The 20,182-nt window shown below is 32.8% G+C and overlaps 2 protein-coding genes across 6 annotated transcripts in view; one reads left to right on the forward strand and one right to left on the reverse strand.

The window, feature by feature from the left end:
- The first annotated feature begins 292 nt into the window (after window positions 1-292).
- Window positions 293-12,456, forward strand: LOC110095397 (calmodulin-binding protein 60 B-like). Of its 2 annotated transcripts, XM_020820929.2 has the most exons (8): window positions 293-630; window positions 2,143-2,218; window positions 3,191-3,249; window positions 8,554-9,047; window positions 9,125-9,285; window positions 9,364-9,567; window positions 10,387-10,633; window positions 11,699-12,456. In XM_020820929.2, the coding sequence occupies exons 1-8, from the start codon at window positions 539-541 to the stop codon at window positions 12,238-12,240; spliced, it is 1,875 nt and encodes a 624-aa protein (XP_020676588.1). In that variant the 5' UTR covers window positions 293-538; the 3' UTR covers window positions 12,241-12,456. The 2 variants fall into 2 exon arrangements, with proteins under 2 accessions (XP_020676588.1, XP_020676589.1); XM_020820930.2 differs by lacking the exon at window positions 2,143-2,218.
- A 732-nt stretch (window positions 12,457-13,188) lies between these two features.
- The window catches only part of LOC110095392 (anaphase-promoting complex subunit 4), a 92,496-nt gene continuing 85,502 nt past the window's right edge, over window positions 13,189-20,182 (reverse strand). For 2 of the 4 annotated variants that reach the window (XM_020820921.2, XM_020820919.2), the window contains exons 16-19: window positions 19,442-19,666; window positions 19,216-19,365; window positions 14,078-14,159; window positions 13,189-13,539 (exon numbers count right to left, since the gene is read on the reverse strand). In XM_020820921.2, the coding sequence (XP_020676580.1) occupies window positions 13,445-13,539; window positions 14,078-14,159; window positions 19,216-19,365; window positions 19,442-19,666 (552 nt within the window). In that variant the 3' untranslated portion in view covers window positions 13,189-13,444. The remainder of the gene's footprint in view (window positions 13,540-14,077; window positions 14,160-19,215; window positions 19,366-19,441; window positions 19,667-20,182) is intronic. The other 2 variants (XM_020820920.2, XM_020820924.2) reach the window with 2 other exon arrangements.

Here is a 20,182-nt window from a genome sequence, read left to right on the forward strand (position 1 = left end):
TTTTTATAAATTATATTATTATCAGGCACTTAAAAGTCAAAATTCTTCTTTAAAATTCGATGGATAGAATTTTGCTTAAGAGGTCTTTGATTTAAAATTTTTGCATATATTATGATATTACATGCATATGACATAATATTATTTTAATATCAAATATGTCATTTATATTTCTTTCCTATCATTTATATATTTCATTTCTATCATGATATGAAAATAAATTATAGGTGATATATATGTAATATTAAAGTTTTAGATATTAAATATGTAAATAGAATAGTATTAGTATGTAAATTTATAGCTTTAGGCTTCCGTACGGTCGCCAGCTCCGTCCACAGCCCTGGAGCAGAACAAAACGCGCAGCAATCTTCTACTTGATCAGCCGATCGATTCTGTGGATTTATTGGTGGAAGTAGCGGCGGATTCGGCGGCGGCGGCGGCATAGCTGGGTCTTCTTCCGGATAGATATTTGGGCCGGAGAACGGTTGCGGTGCCATTCTAAATGCAGATGCCCGGTAGGCACATCGAGGAATAGTCGACGATGGCTCGAGAGAAGCGGGCTTTGGATCTGAGCGATGTAGAAGAGCATGGCGGCCCCGATGCCAAGCGCCAGAAGGTCCCAGCTCTTGCAAGGTACAGTAGAGATGGACTGTTTAGTGCTTTGCGTCTGTCACTCTGGAGGCGTTGCATTTGCAGTTGCTTTATTTGATATTGTTGAGTTATGCTTGCTGATTTGGACGCGAAGGAACAGGTAATTAGCTGAGCATAGACGTCGGCCTATTAGATGGAGAATCTGGAGTAGGAAAAGTGCGAGTGATAAGATGCAAATTGAAGTTTGGTTATGTTGATTGTTCATCTTTTTTATAGATTTGGGCATTTTGGTAGGGATGGTGTAGGGTCTGTCTTGCTCAGGCTTGGAGTTGACTTTTTTTTTTTTGTTGTTGTTTCTTTCTTTCTTTTGGAATTTTTGTTATTTCCTTAGTCGTGTAGAGTGGATATCATGACATGATACTATGGTTCAAGCTCAAAAACCTGGCAAGTTATTGTTTGAGTATTGTGGAAGGGCACCTTCCTCTTGAAGAGGAGAGAAGCAGATCTTTATCTTTGGACACTAAATTTAGGTTCCTTGTTTCCTGTTTGTCCTTTATGTTTTGAAATTTAGATTGTCTTTTTTTTTTGTTTGAGGTGTATTAGTTTGGATGACTAGAAGAATTGTGTTTTAGGCGCATGTGTTGTTTGTCGTCGACTTCATGGATTGACTGGTCAGTAGTAACGAGTGAAATGACTTTCAAGATTTACCATGTATATATATCTAAGAAGGAGGAACCAAGATGGAAGGTTTGCTCCCATGGATTGGTACTTGGAAAGGAATTTAATGGGAGGTAGCCTGGAAGGTTTCCTCTCATGGATTAATGAATTGGGGTTGGCGGTCAAATCATATAAGAAGAATTATCATATTTCAAATTCATCGTAATTATTTATCTTCTTAGAAATTGTATAGTTTCTTAAATTTTTACAGGCATCATTTGTGTGTGTGTGTGTGTGTATGTAATGCCAACATTTTTAAACTATCAAATTCCAAAATTTATAGCTAACTTTGAAGCCAAATTTTGCTTGATTGCAAGAAACTTATAGTTTTTTGAAGGATCCTAAGGCCAACCAACCCTTTCTTAATCATACCAAACTCTTGGCAGCTTGAAGGTTGTCGAGAGGACTTACAATGCAATAGAACAAGGATACAATAACAGGCATAATCATGGATGTTCTGAATTGAGCAATTTGGCAAAAAATAATTCCTTGTTTCAAACTTGTGAGACATTGATTCTTAAGCTACAAAATTATGATGTTTTATTACTTCTCTCTACCTTTATAACCCACTTTAAAAACACATCAAAAGAAGAAAAATAATGATGATAATTATGATAGAGTAAAACTCATTGCTGGTATAAATGCTTGATAGTGCATAGGATTGAAGTCTTCTTTTTATCACTTGTAAAATTTTCTCACATGTTCCCCTATTTTTTATTTTATTTTATTTCTTCTATGCATGCATTGTTTCCTTTTTTTTTTTCCTCACATTTGGTATGATTGCGATGGTTATAAATTCATATCTATTTGATTGACAAAACTGTAAATCCCCTGCAGTGTGATTGTGGAAGCTCTCAAGTTGGATAGCTTGCAGAAGCTTTGTTCATCTTTAGAGCCCATACTCCGCCGAATTGTAAGAGGAGCACTTACCCTTTCTTATCATGTGTCTTTAGATTATCAAATTACTGGTCACAATAACTGGAATTGAATATATGATCACATCCTGCAAATTGACATTGCATTTGAGATGAAGCTATTTAATTTATCCGCAAAATCTCTGCCTCTGTTTTCTTTGCAATGTATATTTGTCATATTTTGAGTCTTTTGCACATGATGTATATAAATTTTCTTTCACTAGTCGTATTTATTTAATAGAACCTAAACTCTTTGATGCAAGTCCAATAACTACTGTCGTTCTTATTTTTTGCCCATCCATCATGCAGATTGAGTTTTCATTTCTCAGATAAAATATGCATCATTAATGGTGATCTACTTAGAGCAAAGTATTTAAGAAGTAAATGACAAATATATGTCATACATCTTTACAGCAAGTTCCTGAAAGATAGAAAAGTTTTAAATTGCTTTTGATATGCCATGGATGGTATCATGTGTGCAATAAACTGTATTGTATATGCCTTTCATTATTCTACTTTCTCAAGTCTTGCTTTATGTGCTTAAATCAACTATGACATAATGTATGTAATTAGATGAATATGAATAGAATGGTAAACCATAACATTAGCATATTCAGTTTTATGAACTATGAAAGATGCAGCAAAATAACTTACCTTTGTCACGGTCATAGAAAACATTCTCATGTTTTCCCATTTCCCAAGCCAGGAGAAATTAGGCTGGGCAGTTAAGCACTTAAGCTTATGGCAAAAAAGAAAAAGGCCATTCCTGCATTTAATATTTTAATTCATTCTGTTCTTGGCCTATTTATTTATTTTTCTTTCAAGTGTTATAATTTTGATGATTTCTTAGGTTAAAATTTAGTTAAGATTTCAAGAATGCATATTCATAAACAGAGATGCTTATTTTTCTTTTGTGATTTTTAATTGATGTTGAAAATCCATTATTGATTGTTGTATTTTGTTTTATATAGGTTAGTGAAGAAGTGGAACGCGCTTTAGCAAAGATGGCTCCTTCCAGGCTTGGCGCAAGGTTGTGGCTTTAAAGCATATTAACATATTATTATGTTGTTGATCTGTGGTACATATTATGAATAAGTTTTGAGCCACCTAGTTAATTTTTCCTTTTTATCTTAAAATCTTGTTCCTACGTCCTTTTTTCATGAAATAGCTCTGAATTCGTAGCATGCTTGGAGTTTAAAATGTTCTAGAATTTTTGGATTTTCTTTTTTCCCTCGATCATGTAGATTGTTCTTTTCACGTGTCACTTCATGGTGCAAAATTGGATATACTTATAAATCTAGTGTTTTATGTTTACGGATCAATTGTTTGGTGGTGTCCAGTGGCCACATTAGTGCATGCTCTTCATAAAGCAGTGTTCATGTTTAAGTTTACTATTTGCAGGTTCTGTTGGACTAAATTTATGTTCCTCTTTTGGTTTGCAATAATCCATTTCCAACTAAAGGTCCATATTTTGTATTGAATCAATTAGAGCAGCACTCAAAATGTTAAAAAATAAAACATCTTTGGGCTAAACAAAAAGACACAATTGCCCCTAGGGCAAACATAAGACAAAGCCCTCAAGTGAGGGTAGAAAGGGAAAAGTACAAATAACAAATAAAATACATCAAAATAAATAGACACGATTGTAGCCGTTGATCTTCGATGTCCTCATCATTATGTTTCTCATCTTGGTCGCTAGAATTTTGAGTTCATTCACTTGCCAACTCATTGGGATAGTTTTGCCTTCACTGGCTCACTAGTTTATATCTCACATCTTAGCCGCAAACATACTCTATAGTACCTCTATGTTTTCTCTTTCATTGAAGAAGTAGGTATCAACTTTTTGATACCTCATATTTTCTCTAAATCTTATTATAAGGATTAAATTTGTAGGGTATTTAATAAATTTTTTTGATATTTATAGTTCAGATGACCAGAGTGTTTAAGGCTTCAAGGATCTTAGGGATTTGGATGATTAATTTTATTTTTTATTTTTGTATAATATACCTTTACTTTGCTCTCCCAATCCGACGCTTGGTTGCCAAAATTTAGACTATTTTATATATTTATGTTATTAGATTTTGGAGTTAGAATATGAATAAAATGGCTATGTATTTTGAATTTCATATTTTTTTTCCCTAAATTTTCCTTATTTTTGATTTTATGATGACACATTCTTATTTATAAAATATTAAAATAAGAAAATTAATGGGACTTTTGCCTCATCTTATGATAGGTAAAACATCTGTATTCCGTCTCCACCTTTTAAAACATTATTTCTTAATGTTATTTGCTCGCAACAAATAATTTGAGAAGTCATGTATGCGTCCAAATGGGTTATTAGCTCATTTCATAACTAATATGCATTTGATAAATTTGAAGTGGACTTGAATAGTTAATTAGTTATATTTGATGTCAATTACTTACGAAAAACCAACCCTTTCTCTCAGAGGTTTGTGAATGTGCATGAGAGAATACTCGGAATTATTTTCTTTGAGGTTGATTATATTTATTTTAATTATAATTCTCTTGTTGTCATTTGGGAATTTATTTAAATATGGGGTTGAGACTTCCAATAAGAGCAAACTTCTAAATTTAATTGCAACTTCTTTTCACAGGAGACCACTCTTGATTAAGAAACATTCTTAGGCTTGAATTTTTTTGCTTAGATTCAATATTTAGTTTGTATTGACTTAATGAGGATCGGTGGTGTAATGGTGTTAGACTCAATTAAGATCTTATGATTCATTCATCTTGGGTGTACCAACGGATTCAATTTTACTATGTTATAGGGTTATAAATAACAATATCTAGGGAGCTTAATTAGTAGCCAAATGTTGCATTATATCTCTTGTATTTGAGCATACTTAGGTGAAACTGCTTGTGTCGAAGACATTCCTTTGAGGTTGATTTTAGAGGTTTGGTAGTGTCAGTTTTATATAACAGTTTTGAGAGAAAGCATGACTGCTTGCAACTAAGAGATATTGGAGACCCATAAGTGGTTTCAATTTCCCACACAAACTAAGCTGCCTCAGAGGCATAACATGACTATTAGTTCTCCACGAGTTTCAACTTTACTTGAAGAAGTATGGCTATGACATGAAGGATTTGCTTTTTTATTTTTTATTTTTTAGTTTGTGTGGTTTTTATTGTTGGGTTTGATTTTGATTTGTGGGCTTGATAGCATGAAAGTTGTTATGAATTTTGATCGAGTTCGGGCTTACATATATTGGAAGACCCATAAGTGGAACTTACAACCTTTTGTGAAAAGTCTAAGAATGCATCTTATGATCTTGCCGTATAGATAAGGTGGCTTGTTTAATTAGATTTGATGGGTTTTAAAGATGAACGTTGGTCTTGTTAATTAGGATGTGGCATACATCCTTTGGGTGACCAAGATGGAAGAATTGATTTGAGGTGTCATCTTGCCCTATAATTAGCCTATATCAAGGTATCCTATTTAATTAATTAATTTGGTTTGTTTTTTATTTTCAATGGATTGCATGTATCATGCGTATTGAGGCAATGACTTATTAGGTCCCTTGGATCAACTAGGAAATTGAATTCAGGTCCTTGGTTTAGCTGCTTAATCAATTTTTTTTCTATATTTTGCTTGAGAATTTAGGGAAGGCTAATTTTAACTTTAAATAGGCACTTTGATGGTTTATTGTCCTTGGGAAGACATTATAATCCTCTTGGGTTATCCAAATATCTATTATAATTCTTGTGTTGAATTTGTGACTATTTCAAAACTATGGTGAATTGGCACACTTTTCTATGTATTGACATATTTATTGGTGCACTGGCATAAAAATTGGTGCTCCTGTTTGTTAATTATCACCATATGATGCTGTGACTGGTGCAGCTCAGGTTAACTAAATAAGGCCGGCGGTACATGCTGGCGTCGCCTAACGGAATTCCACTACCTAGTATTACCTTTTCACTTTTTCTGACAGCACTTTTACATTTTAGTATCTTTATTTTATACATTTACAAAAGAGAGTTAGGGGATGATTACAGAATACATATAGCTGAAAAGGTTTGGTAATAGGCAGCTTTTTGTCATCCGAAAACTTTACAGTATTCTTAAGAGAATACAGAGCAATGCAAAGAGGTATTTCTCTGTGCCTTTTCCCCTACATTGTTTGTTCTTGCAATCTGTGTCTTCTTCCAGGTATTGCTGATCCTGTACAAGGACATCACCATAGAAGATAATTTATAGCTCTTTTGTGTTAATTTAATAGATTTTGCTAATTTAGCTCCCATTACATTTTGTGAAACATCGACATGATCATCACTACATTCAAGCGTATATTGGTTTTTATATTATTTATGGACATATAAGCTTTCAGCAAATGATTTTTTTATTTGAAATATTCTCCTGGAACATTATTGTAATAACTATTTGGGGCTATTTTGCATTTTGGATTTGCAGATTGTGCTTGTTTGTGTGCGAGGCTTTTATGAATTTTAACATAGTCTGCCAACCATAATGAGACTGGAAATCCTTGCTCTTAAAGAAGCCTAGGAGATAGGTTTACATCAAAATTTTTATCAATGTTTTGATTTGTGGGGTAGGGATTGTTGTCTGTGATTTTTTTGATAGACAGGATGCAAGATACCTAGTATAGGTCTTATATGTCTAGAGGGGTTTATCAATGTGGATCTTATAATTTTGTCTTACATGAAGATGAATTGATAGGAAGAGTTTAATAAGGCAAGAGATAATCACAAATCTAACTAACTTAGATCAAAATATATTTTAACTTGAACTAGTTTGCATTTGATTAGGCAAATTTTGATTAATTATCCATTCTTTAAGGGCAATTTGTTTAGAGCAATATTTCATTATAATTGACTTCAATTTGAGTATTATTCATGTAATCTTTAGATTCAATGTAGTTTGATTGCTTGATTAGTTTATTCAAATCATGACTTCAATTGTCGCAAGAAGCAATAATCTGAGTAAAGAAGATGCTGTGAGATTTTGTTGTCAGGTTTTAACACGAAGAGGATGCAATGGCATAAGGCTGCGTTTATGGAGGACATCATCCTCAAGTATGCAAAAAACATGCATGAAGCAATGGGCAACTGCTATATTGAGGATGAGTCTAGTAGGTTATTATGATATGTTAGAGAACTAAGACTAAAATTCAACAACAAAGCCTTGTTTTTCATTGTTTTCCTCATGGTAGAAGGTTACGAGGCATTCTTTGACAAATGCCATAATGGATCATGATGCGACTTGCAATATTGAAAGGGTTACAAGATGCACCTCAATAATTGCCATTTTGGGATACCGTTATCTTCGTGCCAAGCTTGGCGTGTTTTACTCTATCACTATGTCTCAAATTTGTTTTTCTTGTGATCTTCATTTTGTTGAGCCTTCCATGCCATTGCTCCTTTACCGAGCTTGCTCATTTGGGGAGCCTATTGCTCCTCCGTTATTTTTTATTGCACGAACACTCTCAACTTCATTATCATGCTTGTAAAGACTTTTTCTTTGACTCAGTGGCTTATTTGTCTCTTTTCTTTTATATTCAAGTGTGATTTTAACTTATCTTTCTTTCATGAGAAAATGATCAAAATGATTCATTGACTCTATATGAATGATCAAAATAGTCCTCAATTATATTAAATGATCATTTTGATCTCTCAACTCCTTAAAGAGAAACCAAAAATAGTCCCGCCATGGGATTATTTTGATTCATTTTTAAAGACTTGAGGGATCAAGATGATTTTTTAATACAGTTGAGGATCATCTTGGTTCTCCATAAAAAGTGAAGGGAGCATTTTAGTCATTTTTTATTTCTTTAAACATATTTTCAAATCTATGGTTCTTGATTTTTTTGTCCTTCTCTGATAACCCTTCAAAGTAAATGTTCTTTTATTTTTTAATCCACATGAAATCTTTATATTTTAGGTTTTCTCAAATTTTCTTTTGATTTTTTCAAATAATGAGGTTAGAGTTTGTCAGTAATTAAAAAATATTGACAGTAGGCATTTTAATTACATATTTTATTTTGATAATTTATAGAAGAATACAATTCATGTCCTTTTTGCAGTTTTGCCTTGTCTCTACATACTTCATACTTCATAGATATTGTAGTATTATGTTTTCATTTATGGGCTTTTGTGCAATCAATTGTAGTTGAACTTGGCTTCAATGCTTATTATTGATATTGAAAGTAGGCTGGCTTTAATGTTCACTCGCGATGCTGCTTATTCATGTTAATTTTATTATGCTGGACTTGCAAGGTCATATACCTTCTATGGCAATGTGACACTAAAACTGTTTGCTAAGTGAAGTCCTTCTGTTTCTTCATATCTGCAGGTCTTCTCCAAAGCGCATAGAAGGGCCTGATGGAAGAAACCTGCAACTGCATTTCAAGTCAAGATTGTCTTTACCAATATTTACAGGAGGAAGAGTAGAAGGAGAGCAAGGAGCTTCTATTCATGTTGTGCTAATTGATGCCAATAGCGGCCGTGTAGTAACCTCAGGACCTGAGTCTTTTGCAAAAATAGATGTTGTGGTTCTTGAGGGTGATTTTAACAATGAAGATGATGAGGACTTGACCGATGAAGAATTCGAGAGTCATGTAGTCAAAGAACGTGAAGGAAAGAGACCTCTTTTGACTGGTGATTTACAAGTTTCCTTGAAAGAAGGTGTGGGAACCCTTGGAGAACTAACTTTTACTGACAATTCCAGCTGGATAAGAAGTAGGAAGTTTAGGCTTGGGCTGAAGATTTCATCTGGATATTGTGATGGTATTCGAATCCGAGAGGGGAAAACTGAAGCATTTACTGTGAAGGATCACAGAGGAGAATGTATGTTATTTTAAAACTGTGATGGATTTTTGTAGAATTTTTTTTTCCGCCTTAAAGTTTCTGTGAAATTAATGTAGTATACAAGAAGCACTACCCACCTGCCTTAAAAGATGAAGTTTGGAGATTGGAAAAGATTGGCAAAGATGGTGCATTCCACAAGAAGTTAAATAAGGCTGGGATTCTCATAGTTGAAGACTTTCTACGTTTTCTGGTTAGAGATCAACAGAGATTGAGAAATGTAAGCTTCACTATGGTTTATTTGTGCTGTTTTTTGTCGATCAGTTACTGTTACATTCAATACTTTCTTTAAATGCAGATCCTTGGAAGTGGCATGTCAAATAAGATGTGGGATATCCTTTTGGAGCATGCCAAAACCTGTGTCCTTAGTGGAAAGTATTATATATACTATTCTGATGAAAAAAGGAATGTTGGTGCTATTTTCAATAATATCTATGAATTTTCTGGCCTTGTTGGTGGTGAACGGTATTTCTCAGTAGAATCTCTCGATGACAGTCAGAAGGTATTGATGTTTTTCTTGGTTTCTATGTACTAAAATTGGTGGTCATTTGATTTTGTCATTTAATTAAATTTTTTTTGCTTTTGCATGTTAAGTTCTATATATGTCCGTGTAGTTGTTAGTTATCTATCAATAAAAATAGTTCTGAATCGATCATGACAAGGTTTTTGGTTCCTTGTGCTGAATTATGGAGAATTCTTTTGGTTCCCAGTCCCTTCTATCTGGGATTGTACATCGAATAAATAAAGAGATGTATAATTGTATCAAATAAATAAAAAGATATGCAATTTCTGGACTAGATAAATTTGGTTAATTTAATCTTTTCCAACATATTTTAAAGCTTTTTTCACTCTTAATTTGAATTAGTAGAAATTATTTCCTGTATCATTATTTCAATTGTCAAAGCTTTGATAATGGGGAAATTTGAGGTGAGGATTATATTATCAGAAGTGATTTCAATAGCGCCAAGGGCACTCTAGGCATGGATGAATTATTCTGTGCGGATGCCGAACGCCGTCCATAGTCCAATAAAAATACGTCACGCTGCCCCTACTCGGTACCGCGGCTCTGTACTGGATGACGTGGCCGCACCTGATTGGCCTATGGACGGTAAGTTCTGTCCGGTTTGACAGAATTAATAGCTGTCCCTTTTTTCGTTTTTAATAACTTTGTATTTCATTAGAATATGCTTTTCAATGAATTCGAGTGTTTATTGTATTGTTTTTTACTCCTTATACTAGCCATTTGCATATATTTAATTCATTGGTATTTTGGTGAGATTTGCCTACTTAAATGTTCAAATTTTTATTGTTATAACGGTAGGTTTTTGCTGATACATTGGTGAAAAAGGCATATGCTAATTGGATGCATGTCATAGAGTATGATGGCGAGGCCCTTCTGAGCTCCAAGCAGAACAATAAGTTTCCTCGCAATGAAACTTCATCAGCTGTCCCAACTAAGCCTTCACATGACCTGCAATCTTCAAAACAGCAGATGCCAGCTCCAGTTGCTATGGAGCAACCTTCGGCCTATGCAGGAATTTCTGCCGGAGGTCAGAGCTTTAGAACTGGTTGTGGAATCTTTTTCCTTAGACATTATTTTTTTCCTTTTGTTTTTATCATGGAGCAGCCTCAACTCAATTGGAAGTATCATATTTTTTTAAATTAAATTAATTAATATTAGAAGGCAATGGGTTTTATTTCTGATTTTACCTCTATATAGGAGATAGAAAGATGAGGAGAATGACGTTATACTACATGCAAAATCTTTGCCAGTTGTTACTGCTGTTACGATTTATCAAGGTCATAGGGAACGGGAAAATTATTACGTGCGGCGTCCGGAGGCGAATCCGGACACGCCATGTCATCCGGGGCCCAGTGCATCCGGGTGATGTGGCGCGTTCGGATTCGCCTCTGAATGGTTCGGACACCGCACGTAATGATCTCTTGAACGGTAAAATTATTACGTGCGGCATCCGGAGGCGAATCCTGATGCGCCACGTCACCCGGGGCCCAATTATGACCATTGCAGAGTTATAGATCAATTGAATTAGTTGTTTGAGTTTGTCAAACATTGGGCACTTAGGTTAGCCTTCGACATTGAATAGTTAATCTTGTAAATGCTTCAAAAATCAAGATAGAAAGAGGCCTCAGAACAGACCTTACACATCGCAGAGTTAGAAGCACCCTTTCAGAAGTATGACATGCATGATCAGTCTGGCATAACGAACAACATTGATCTATGCATACGCTTTTCTCATTCAATGCATATTATCTTTTTTCGTGACGCCTACACTTGTTCTTGCATCTATAAATCAAGACACCCAACAACCAGTCTAGACAAACATCAATATCTACATTCATCTTTAAATTCATCAATGCACTCGAACAAAACACAAATACTGGAATCCCACCCTACCTCTCTCTTCTTCGAGCAATTATTACGTCTGGTCATCGAATGCGTTCGTAGACCAAAAACCATGCGCCACGTCACCTGAAACTCGGTATTGAGAACTCGGTATACATTCAGATACATTCGGTTTTGACTGGACGTAATAATTGCTCCTCTTCTTCATGCCCAAAAGTATGGTTTAGCTTTACAGTTCTGACTGTTTGACATTTCTGTTATGCTTTAGCAGGGGTGCTCAACACTGGGTATTCTGGAAACCAAATACCCCAACAATTGAACTCCAATGTCAATTTCAAGTTCAACAATACTTCTTTTGACCCTCACCATCAATTCAATGGCTCCTCCCAGGAGGCTCAAGTTACTAGAAACAATACTACAGGACTCGGTGACACCCAATCCATACAACCTGTAAATATTAACTCTTATGATGACTGGTCATGCCCGCGCGAGAGCCTTAGTGTTGATGACTTCTCGGAGGACGAAATCCGAATGAGAAGCCATGAGATGTTAGAGAATGATGACATGCAGCATTTGCTCCGAGTCCTCACCATGGCTGGATATACTTCTAATCTGCAAGAAGATGGATACAATTTCTCATCTTATATGCCATCTTTACCCTCCTGCAACTTCGATGATGATCGGAGCCGTTCATCGGGTAAAGCCATCGTTGGATGGCTTAAAATCAAGGCTGCTATGAGATGGGGCATCTTCATTAGGAAGAAAGCAGCAGAGAGAAGAGCTCAGATTGTTGAGCTTGAAGATCAATAGAGCAGGCAGAGATGGTGAAAAATTGAAATCAAACGAGTTTCCTTGTTAAGTGATGATATTATGCTTATCATGTAAGACGAATTTTCCCATATGTATAGTAATTTGCTTCCCTATGTGTTAAGTAAGCCTTCATGTTCTTATTGTTGTGTTTTGCTCAGCCCTCAAGGACTTGCTATTTTTAATGATGTCTGTTAAGTGGGTTCTTAGTTTAAGATACTGATTATGCTTACTGTTAATGTTTTGTGATAATGCTGAGATATATATATATATTAGTAAATTTTGTACATATTTAGAATAATCTAATATTAGAAGACCACATAAAATTCAATTTTAGAAACAACATTATAAAAAAAAATTGATTTTGTTCATAGTTTGGCAATTTTGTTATTCTATGGTTTGTTGGCAATTTAATTTGGATAAAACATCCAGATCAATATTTGAATATTATTTTGAAATAAATGTAATATAACTTTATATTATTAATCATTTATTAATCACAATAAATCCAATAAAACCTATTATGATCCAAGATTTCTCCTGTAATTATTCAAAGATAAATCATTCCAATTATAAATTACAAATCACCAAGAATCATTACATTTTTAATATTTTTGTTTTCAGCTGAATATGTAATATTTGAGGCAACAAATTCTAACCATTTACACATGCACAACAAAACCACCTCGGAGCTCCAAATACTTGAATGCCGTCACCTCGGAGCTACAGTCCAACGATGAAACTTCCGCTATTTCCATGCGGGTGAACAGTAGGACGCCAATATTGACGTTGAACTGTTCATCATCGCTATTTTTCTCGGTCTACCAAACTTGACAAGAAGCAAGCGAGAGAAAAAAAGATCGTTACCTTCTCAAAATGGTGTTCCATTGGAGATGAATCGCAGCATTTTTAAGTTTCACAGTATTTTGGAGTGAAAAATACGATTTTCCGTTGGAGATGATCTTAGCAGCAGCAGCTCAAATATATTTTCAAATAAAGATAAATTGTTAAATGATAAATAAATAAAAAACATTAAAAAATAAAAATAAAAACCAAGCAGTAACAAGGGAGAACAAAAAAGGGTAGAACTCTATAAGTTTCTTGGTATTTACACAGTTAACTTAATTAAAAATAAATAAATAAATAAATTTTCCAAATGGATTTACGACATTAATTTGAATTTCTGTCCGTTGGAACTGTTGAAATCTCATTCCATATCAGAAACTTCATCTTCATCCTCGTCCAGAATATAAACCAAAGCATGCTTCCGTGCAGAGAAAACAGAAGCCACACCTCTGGAGGCTGTGAAAATGTAATTAACAAATTTGACCAAGGGGAAAAGTGAAAAATTTAAACAACATATATATATACTTTACACATTAATAAAAAGAATAATGAACATTAATGATTATGCTAAAATTTATCATCTTTAATTAATCACAGGAAAAAGCTCTTTGACTGACGACATGGTTTTAAGGTCCACCATAATCTCTACCACAATAAAGCAGTAGCAAAATCAACGCTTCGTTTGGGATGATTTTTTTGTTGCTTCTAAAGCAACTTTTTAGTTTAAAAATTAAAATTTTCGTACTAAAAAATTGCTTTAAGAAGCAAGAAGAAAGCCGACCCAAACGAAACCTAAGAAAGACCAACTGTAACAGTAACCGAAGAAGATTAGGATTTTGGCGGTTCTGATAGTTGTTGATACTTCATGGTATCAGAAAGATGGATGCCTTTTTACAATCTATGCAAACCTTATAGAAGTTGAAATATTAAATTGAAAATTTGATGGCATGATAAAGAACAGGAAGGAAGCAACACTTAAAATGGATCGACTTACCACTCACAGCCAGCGGGGTAGTCACCATGTGAGGAATGCAACGAACTTTACCTCTGCTCAAGTTCAACTCCACTGCAGAACCCTAGAGTGCAATAATTGAAAAAAAAAAATCAGAATTTGACCCAAAAAGGCTACAGCAAATAAGAAATGAAATAATAAACAGTCAAATCTAGTGCCACCCATTTAAGAACTTTTTTTCTTTTGGTAACCAATATGGGTTCTATACCAGAATAAAAAAATATAGTAATTAATTGGAAGCTGCAAGAATATGGCTCCTCACAAAGCAGCACACGACAATTCAATGACATCACATCTTATGTACCCGTTGTACAGTTAAAAAAAAAAGGTTTGAAATGTGATTATTAACATTGGAAGCTGCAAGAATATTACTACTCAAGCAATGATAAAAATTCTCATTTTACTTGAATTCCAACTGTACAAAATAGGGTAGATCAAGATGGGATTCTTCATTCATGTTAGCAATTTATACCAAGTTCCCATCCCTACTGGAAAGTTTTACCAAGACAAAATTGCTTGCGATATCATCGATATGGATGTGTCACATTCTTCTCAGTCAGCCTTAGCAATATGATGTTAATGCCCCACATGAAGGTGGTCCTTCAAAGGGAAGTAAAAAAAAAAATATTCTCCTCTATACCATGAAGGCACAAAATGATAATGATGCTTCTCACAATTCCAAGAATAGAATCTTGCGCATCATTAAGATTGGGAGGCATGGTTATACTTTTTGTGGCTAAAACACAAGATGACATTCCGACAACTGCGCCTCAAAAGTTTGACACACCAGTAATGCTTCATCATACATTTTATTAATATTTCAACATACATTTTAATATAATCATATGCTTTCTCAAAAACAATTAAAAGCATATGAAGATACATTCTCTATTGTACATAGCTTTTCATTGATTATCTTCCCACAAATATCACTTAGAGGATAGATCAACATAGCATGAAAAAAATAAATTTTTTGAAGCTAACCTAATTTGTTCGTTCCATTGCTCTCTCTCTCTCTCATTATTTTATTGCATGCCTCATAAAATTGCCTCATTTATAATAATCTAAATCTTAAACATCTAATTTTTATTAAATATTGACAACAAGTACTTTTTCTTCAATCATTGACATCATTTTAGTCTTTACAATTTCATTGAAAAGTTTTGATAGCCAAATAACAGTATATCCCATAACTCCTCAAATATCATTAAATCTTGTCCTATAACTTTAACTTTATGAACTCCTTTAAAGAAAATTCTACATTTTTGGATCAATATATACATTCTGCCTCATTACTTCGTTTGCTATACTCTTCCAAAATATATTCCTATACAAATATAAAATTTTAAATAATTTCTCAAGATAATACTTTTAACTTTCCATAGTTTCTTCCTCATTAACTACGATCTATCTTCATTTTTAAAGCATCTAAAATGATCAAAATCTCAAGATTTCTAATTTCTCAACAAACTTTTTACATATTCTCATTTTTTGTACCAAGCTATTATATAAAATCATAACAAATATAATTTTTTGTTTGGTTCACTATCCCTTTCATGAAACTTCTAGCTTTATTATGTCACCAGAAGCCTCAATAGAATTTACATTTTGCAACAATTAAAAAGGCATATTTTCTTGATAGCATTTTGTACATTCTCATTCCATCCCTGTATCTTCTTACAAAAAATTTATTTATTTCTAGACTATCCTAAAACTTCTACAATAATTTTCCTGCTAAAACAAATTTCACATTGGGTTTGCCTCAACTGAAAAAAAATTAATTTGCCTCACTAAGAAACTCACCATGAAAGATATTCATCTCTTCCGAAAACTAAAATTTTAAACTATCTTCTAATCCAACTTGATGAGCACAAATATTAACAAAATTTATAACGCTAATTTATCTCAAAAGTACTCAGCTTATTATCATCATTATTAGCATTAGACCAACTATATGGAATCAGCATGACAAAACCTCATTTTCCATTCATTCCTACTAACTGATTTATGATTAAGGCACTAGGATATTCTCCATAAAATTATTTTGAACAAATTTTACTTGACTGTCATCAACCAATCACCTCAGTCTAGCTTCAATTAACTTATCTTCAATAAATGTCACTCCAATTATTCATTTAATAAAATCATTCCAAAAAATTTTCTTCATAATTTTGAAACAAATAAATTTTTTACATTATTATTTCCGCCAAAGTTGAATTATTACTAGACTTTTTCACCCAACATAAGGTTACCAACAACATAGTCATCCAGGTTTGAACTTTATGAAGTTTATCTTTAAGTTTCTATGATATCCTTCCTATCTAATAATACTCCTAAGACACTTCTACATTATACCTAAGATGCCTTAACTCAGAAAGTTACACATCATCTATGCTACCATTCTTATATATAATATATCCAAGATAAACAAATCATATATAGGTATCACTTTATCTTCTAATAATAGCAAGTACTACACATACTATATTGCATATTAAATAATCAATTTTTGTTCTACTGAAGCTTTAATCTTCTAAAAATTTTCTCCATTCTTCTAATAATATAATTCAATATGCATCTCATTGATAAGAATAGTACTAGCAACAAAAAGCATATTAAGACATTCTTTGTAAGCATCTTCACAATAAATACAACAAATATATGAAGTCAATTTTGATACTTGATATATTCCTACTATAAATAAAAAATCTTTGATCAACTCCACAAGTATTTATAAAACTCGTTAGTACTTTATCATAAATATCTTTAATAACTTCAACATGTTTGATATATCTTTATTTCTTAATAAACACCAAATTAATTCTCATAATACTAGATCATATGCATTATTTATCCAAGCACAAAATCATTTCCATAGAAATTAACACATCCTGACTATCTAGGGTAATAGCTATGAATTCTCATTTTTTCATTTGCTTATATTGAACATTGTCCGATGTGTTAAATCTATTCTTTGTAGGTCATTTTGAACAAGTTCTAACCATGAAAACTTAGGCTCACCCATTTTCCTTCCTAATTATTAATCATTGGCAAGAATTTTATCAAGTCATCTAATGGACTCATTTTCTACCCTTCATAACATGTCTAAACCACCTAATTTTATATTTAGGCACCTTATCTTCAATAAATGTTACTCTAACACTTCTTTTAACATAATCATTCTTTAATTTATAATTCCTATTTTTGTCAGATATTAATCTTAATATTTCATTTGTTCCATACTTAAATCTATACAGTATCACAAGCCTAATTAAAATTTTATAAAATTTACCCTTAAGCTTTAAAGATATTCTTTTATCACACAAAACTGCTTCAGCCACTTCTTCATTTTAACTATTTAGCCTTAACTGTAGAAGTTTAAATCATTATCTGTATCTACATTCTACTGTATAATAGATCAAAGGTGCTTAAATTTATCACGACTAGATATCACCTTATCTTTTAATAACATAGAATGAAAATTATTAGCATTTTGGTCGGTAAAATTACATGTCATATATTAGTGTTATTTCTACCACTTCTAGGGCATCTATCTTCTAAACACTTCTTGCATTGTTGTATTTTTTCATTGAATTCAATGGATGTCTTGTTAATTAGAACTATATCATTTGAAAAAAAAAGCACCTCATTTTGAATATCTTATGTAGGTTTCTCTATAACCAATAAAAAAAAAGACATAACTCAATGTTGATCATTGATGTAAACATATTCAATTGAAAACTCTTGGATAAACAACTATTTTTAATACCAGTCAATATTCCATGACATATATCTTCAATAGTATTAACATTTTACTAACACATTCTATCTTAAAACACACCAAATCAATTATCATAGCACTCAATCATATATCTTCTAAAGATCAATAAAAAATATATAAAGATTTTTTTTTGGTTCTCTACACTTCTCTATTAATTATCTTAACATAAAATGTCCTCTACAATAGATCTTTCTAGCATCAAACTAAATTGATTCTTTGAAATTGATGTAATAAGTTTATGTTTTACCCCTCGCCTTCATAGCTTCATTGTATAACCAGTAGGTCTGATTCCTCTATATTTAACAGAATCTTGAACACCACATTTATTCTTAAATATTAGTTAAAAAATGTTTCTTCTCCAATTATTAATTCCACTGTCTTCAAAATTCAATTAAAAAAGATTTATTAATCAAATCATTATAATATTTAATGTAACTCTCCAAAATCCAAATCTCAATAGGTATCTCATATAGACCTAAAATCTGGTTTGCAAGCAACTTTTTTCAAAGCAAATTATACCTCATTTTTTTGGAACAACTATAATATACTTCACTATATTATTAGTTATGCTCTTCCAAAATAATTTTATCCTTAAAACATTTATTTAGTAATTTCCAAAGTAAAATTTTTATCTTTTTCTAACATCTTCAACTTTTAACAAGTTCATATTATCTTCATTTTTAGAGAGCTAACTTGAATAACATTCCTAGACTACTTTATCTCTTAAATTAGTAATTCTATAATTCTCCTTTCTTAATTCTTATTGCTAAGCCTATTATATAATCATCAAAGCTTTGTAGCTTTTACTTTACTCGCTATTCTCTTTGCACTACTTCTAAATCTATGTTCCATTACTATTCCATAACTTCATTTTATGACTTATCAGCTTGTTCCTCATATTATCACAAATTTAAACATCTCCTCTGCTTTTAACTATTTATACCAATATGTTCTTCAATCATTTGGCATCCTTTTAATATTTAAACTTATAGTGTAAAAATTTGTAACCATATCACAATTCTAGGCTTCATTCCTAAGTTAAAAATAGTGATCACACTATCATTCATCATAATAATTTTATCTCTCAACCATCTCCATTGCTATCCAAGCCCATTTTTATTGTAAACCTTTCCAACATATAATAGCTTATAATAACCTTCCTCAAATTTGAATATGAAAACTAATAAATCAGAACTCCAATAGAATAGGCAGCATTTATAATCTTTTTCATCTTCAAAAGCAAGCTGACAAATATAAATCAAAATATTAGTGGGAGTCAGCTGATGATTTCCCACCCACTTTATTTTAACTAACAGGTATTAATGAAAATAAATGAAACATTTACTTCATGTAAGTTCCAGAGATTTCCGAGAAATGATCTTGAAATAGATACAAAGGGAAGACTGTTCATTTGAAGCATCATCATCCATGATTGTCCGAGATTCTCAACAGATATTGACTCGCTCAGTAATAAAATGAGCTGGTTTTCCTAGCAGCAACAAAGAGGAAAACGTGAAAGATAAGAAATTCTTAAGAAATCAGAATTTAAGGACTTGCATTGTTACCTTATATAAAGACAGATCAACACACCGATATCCTTCAGGAATATGTAATACAAGAGCTGCAAGGGATGTTGATCCTTTGTCAGTCGACCTTGAGTTGCACGTTAAACCCTTCAGTATGCCAATGCAATTCGCCATATGTAACGATTCATCCGGTATTCTAAAACATATATAGTCCAAAAGGCAAGGCAGAGAAGTCTCGCAATTGGATACAGCATCAAAATCATCCTACAGTAGAAATTGTACCATCTTAAAAGAGAATATAATATGTTCTAAAATTAACTGCACAGCAAAGAAATCCCTATTATTAAACTAAAAATGCCATAATAAAATAAGCACAAGATGATCTTCAAGAAACGGTGGTTGGTAGTTCATAAATAAGCTATGAAAAGCATGCTATGTCAGTTTTCAATAATTCCCACGAGCATACACGAAAAAATTCACGTATACATGTGGGCATATTTAGAACACTGACTGACCCAACGGTGACACCAACCTACCAGCCAAGTCACCTGAGACCTTCATAAATGGTATATTTGGACTTATTCAAGGGATTACATGGACCTAGCATGTTGCAATGACCCATCCAAATCTGTTTAATGTTAATAAGGTAAAAGCCATATTTTATACATAATTTGACGAGTACCCTATGAAATCCTACCGTCCCAATAATGTTGGAAATGCAGTTGGTTGGTTGCTGAGTCATAGGCTCAAAATTGTAATCAGTTTTCTGCGCTCAGCTGC

The sequence above is a fragment of the Dendrobium catenatum genome, unplaced genomic scaffold, assembly GCF_001605985.2.
Source record: "Dendrobium catenatum unplaced genomic scaffold, ASM160598v2 fragScaff_scaffold_1199, whole genome shotgun sequence".
NCBI classification, from domain to species: Eukaryota; Viridiplantae; Streptophyta; class Magnoliopsida; order Asparagales; family Orchidaceae; genus Dendrobium; species Dendrobium catenatum.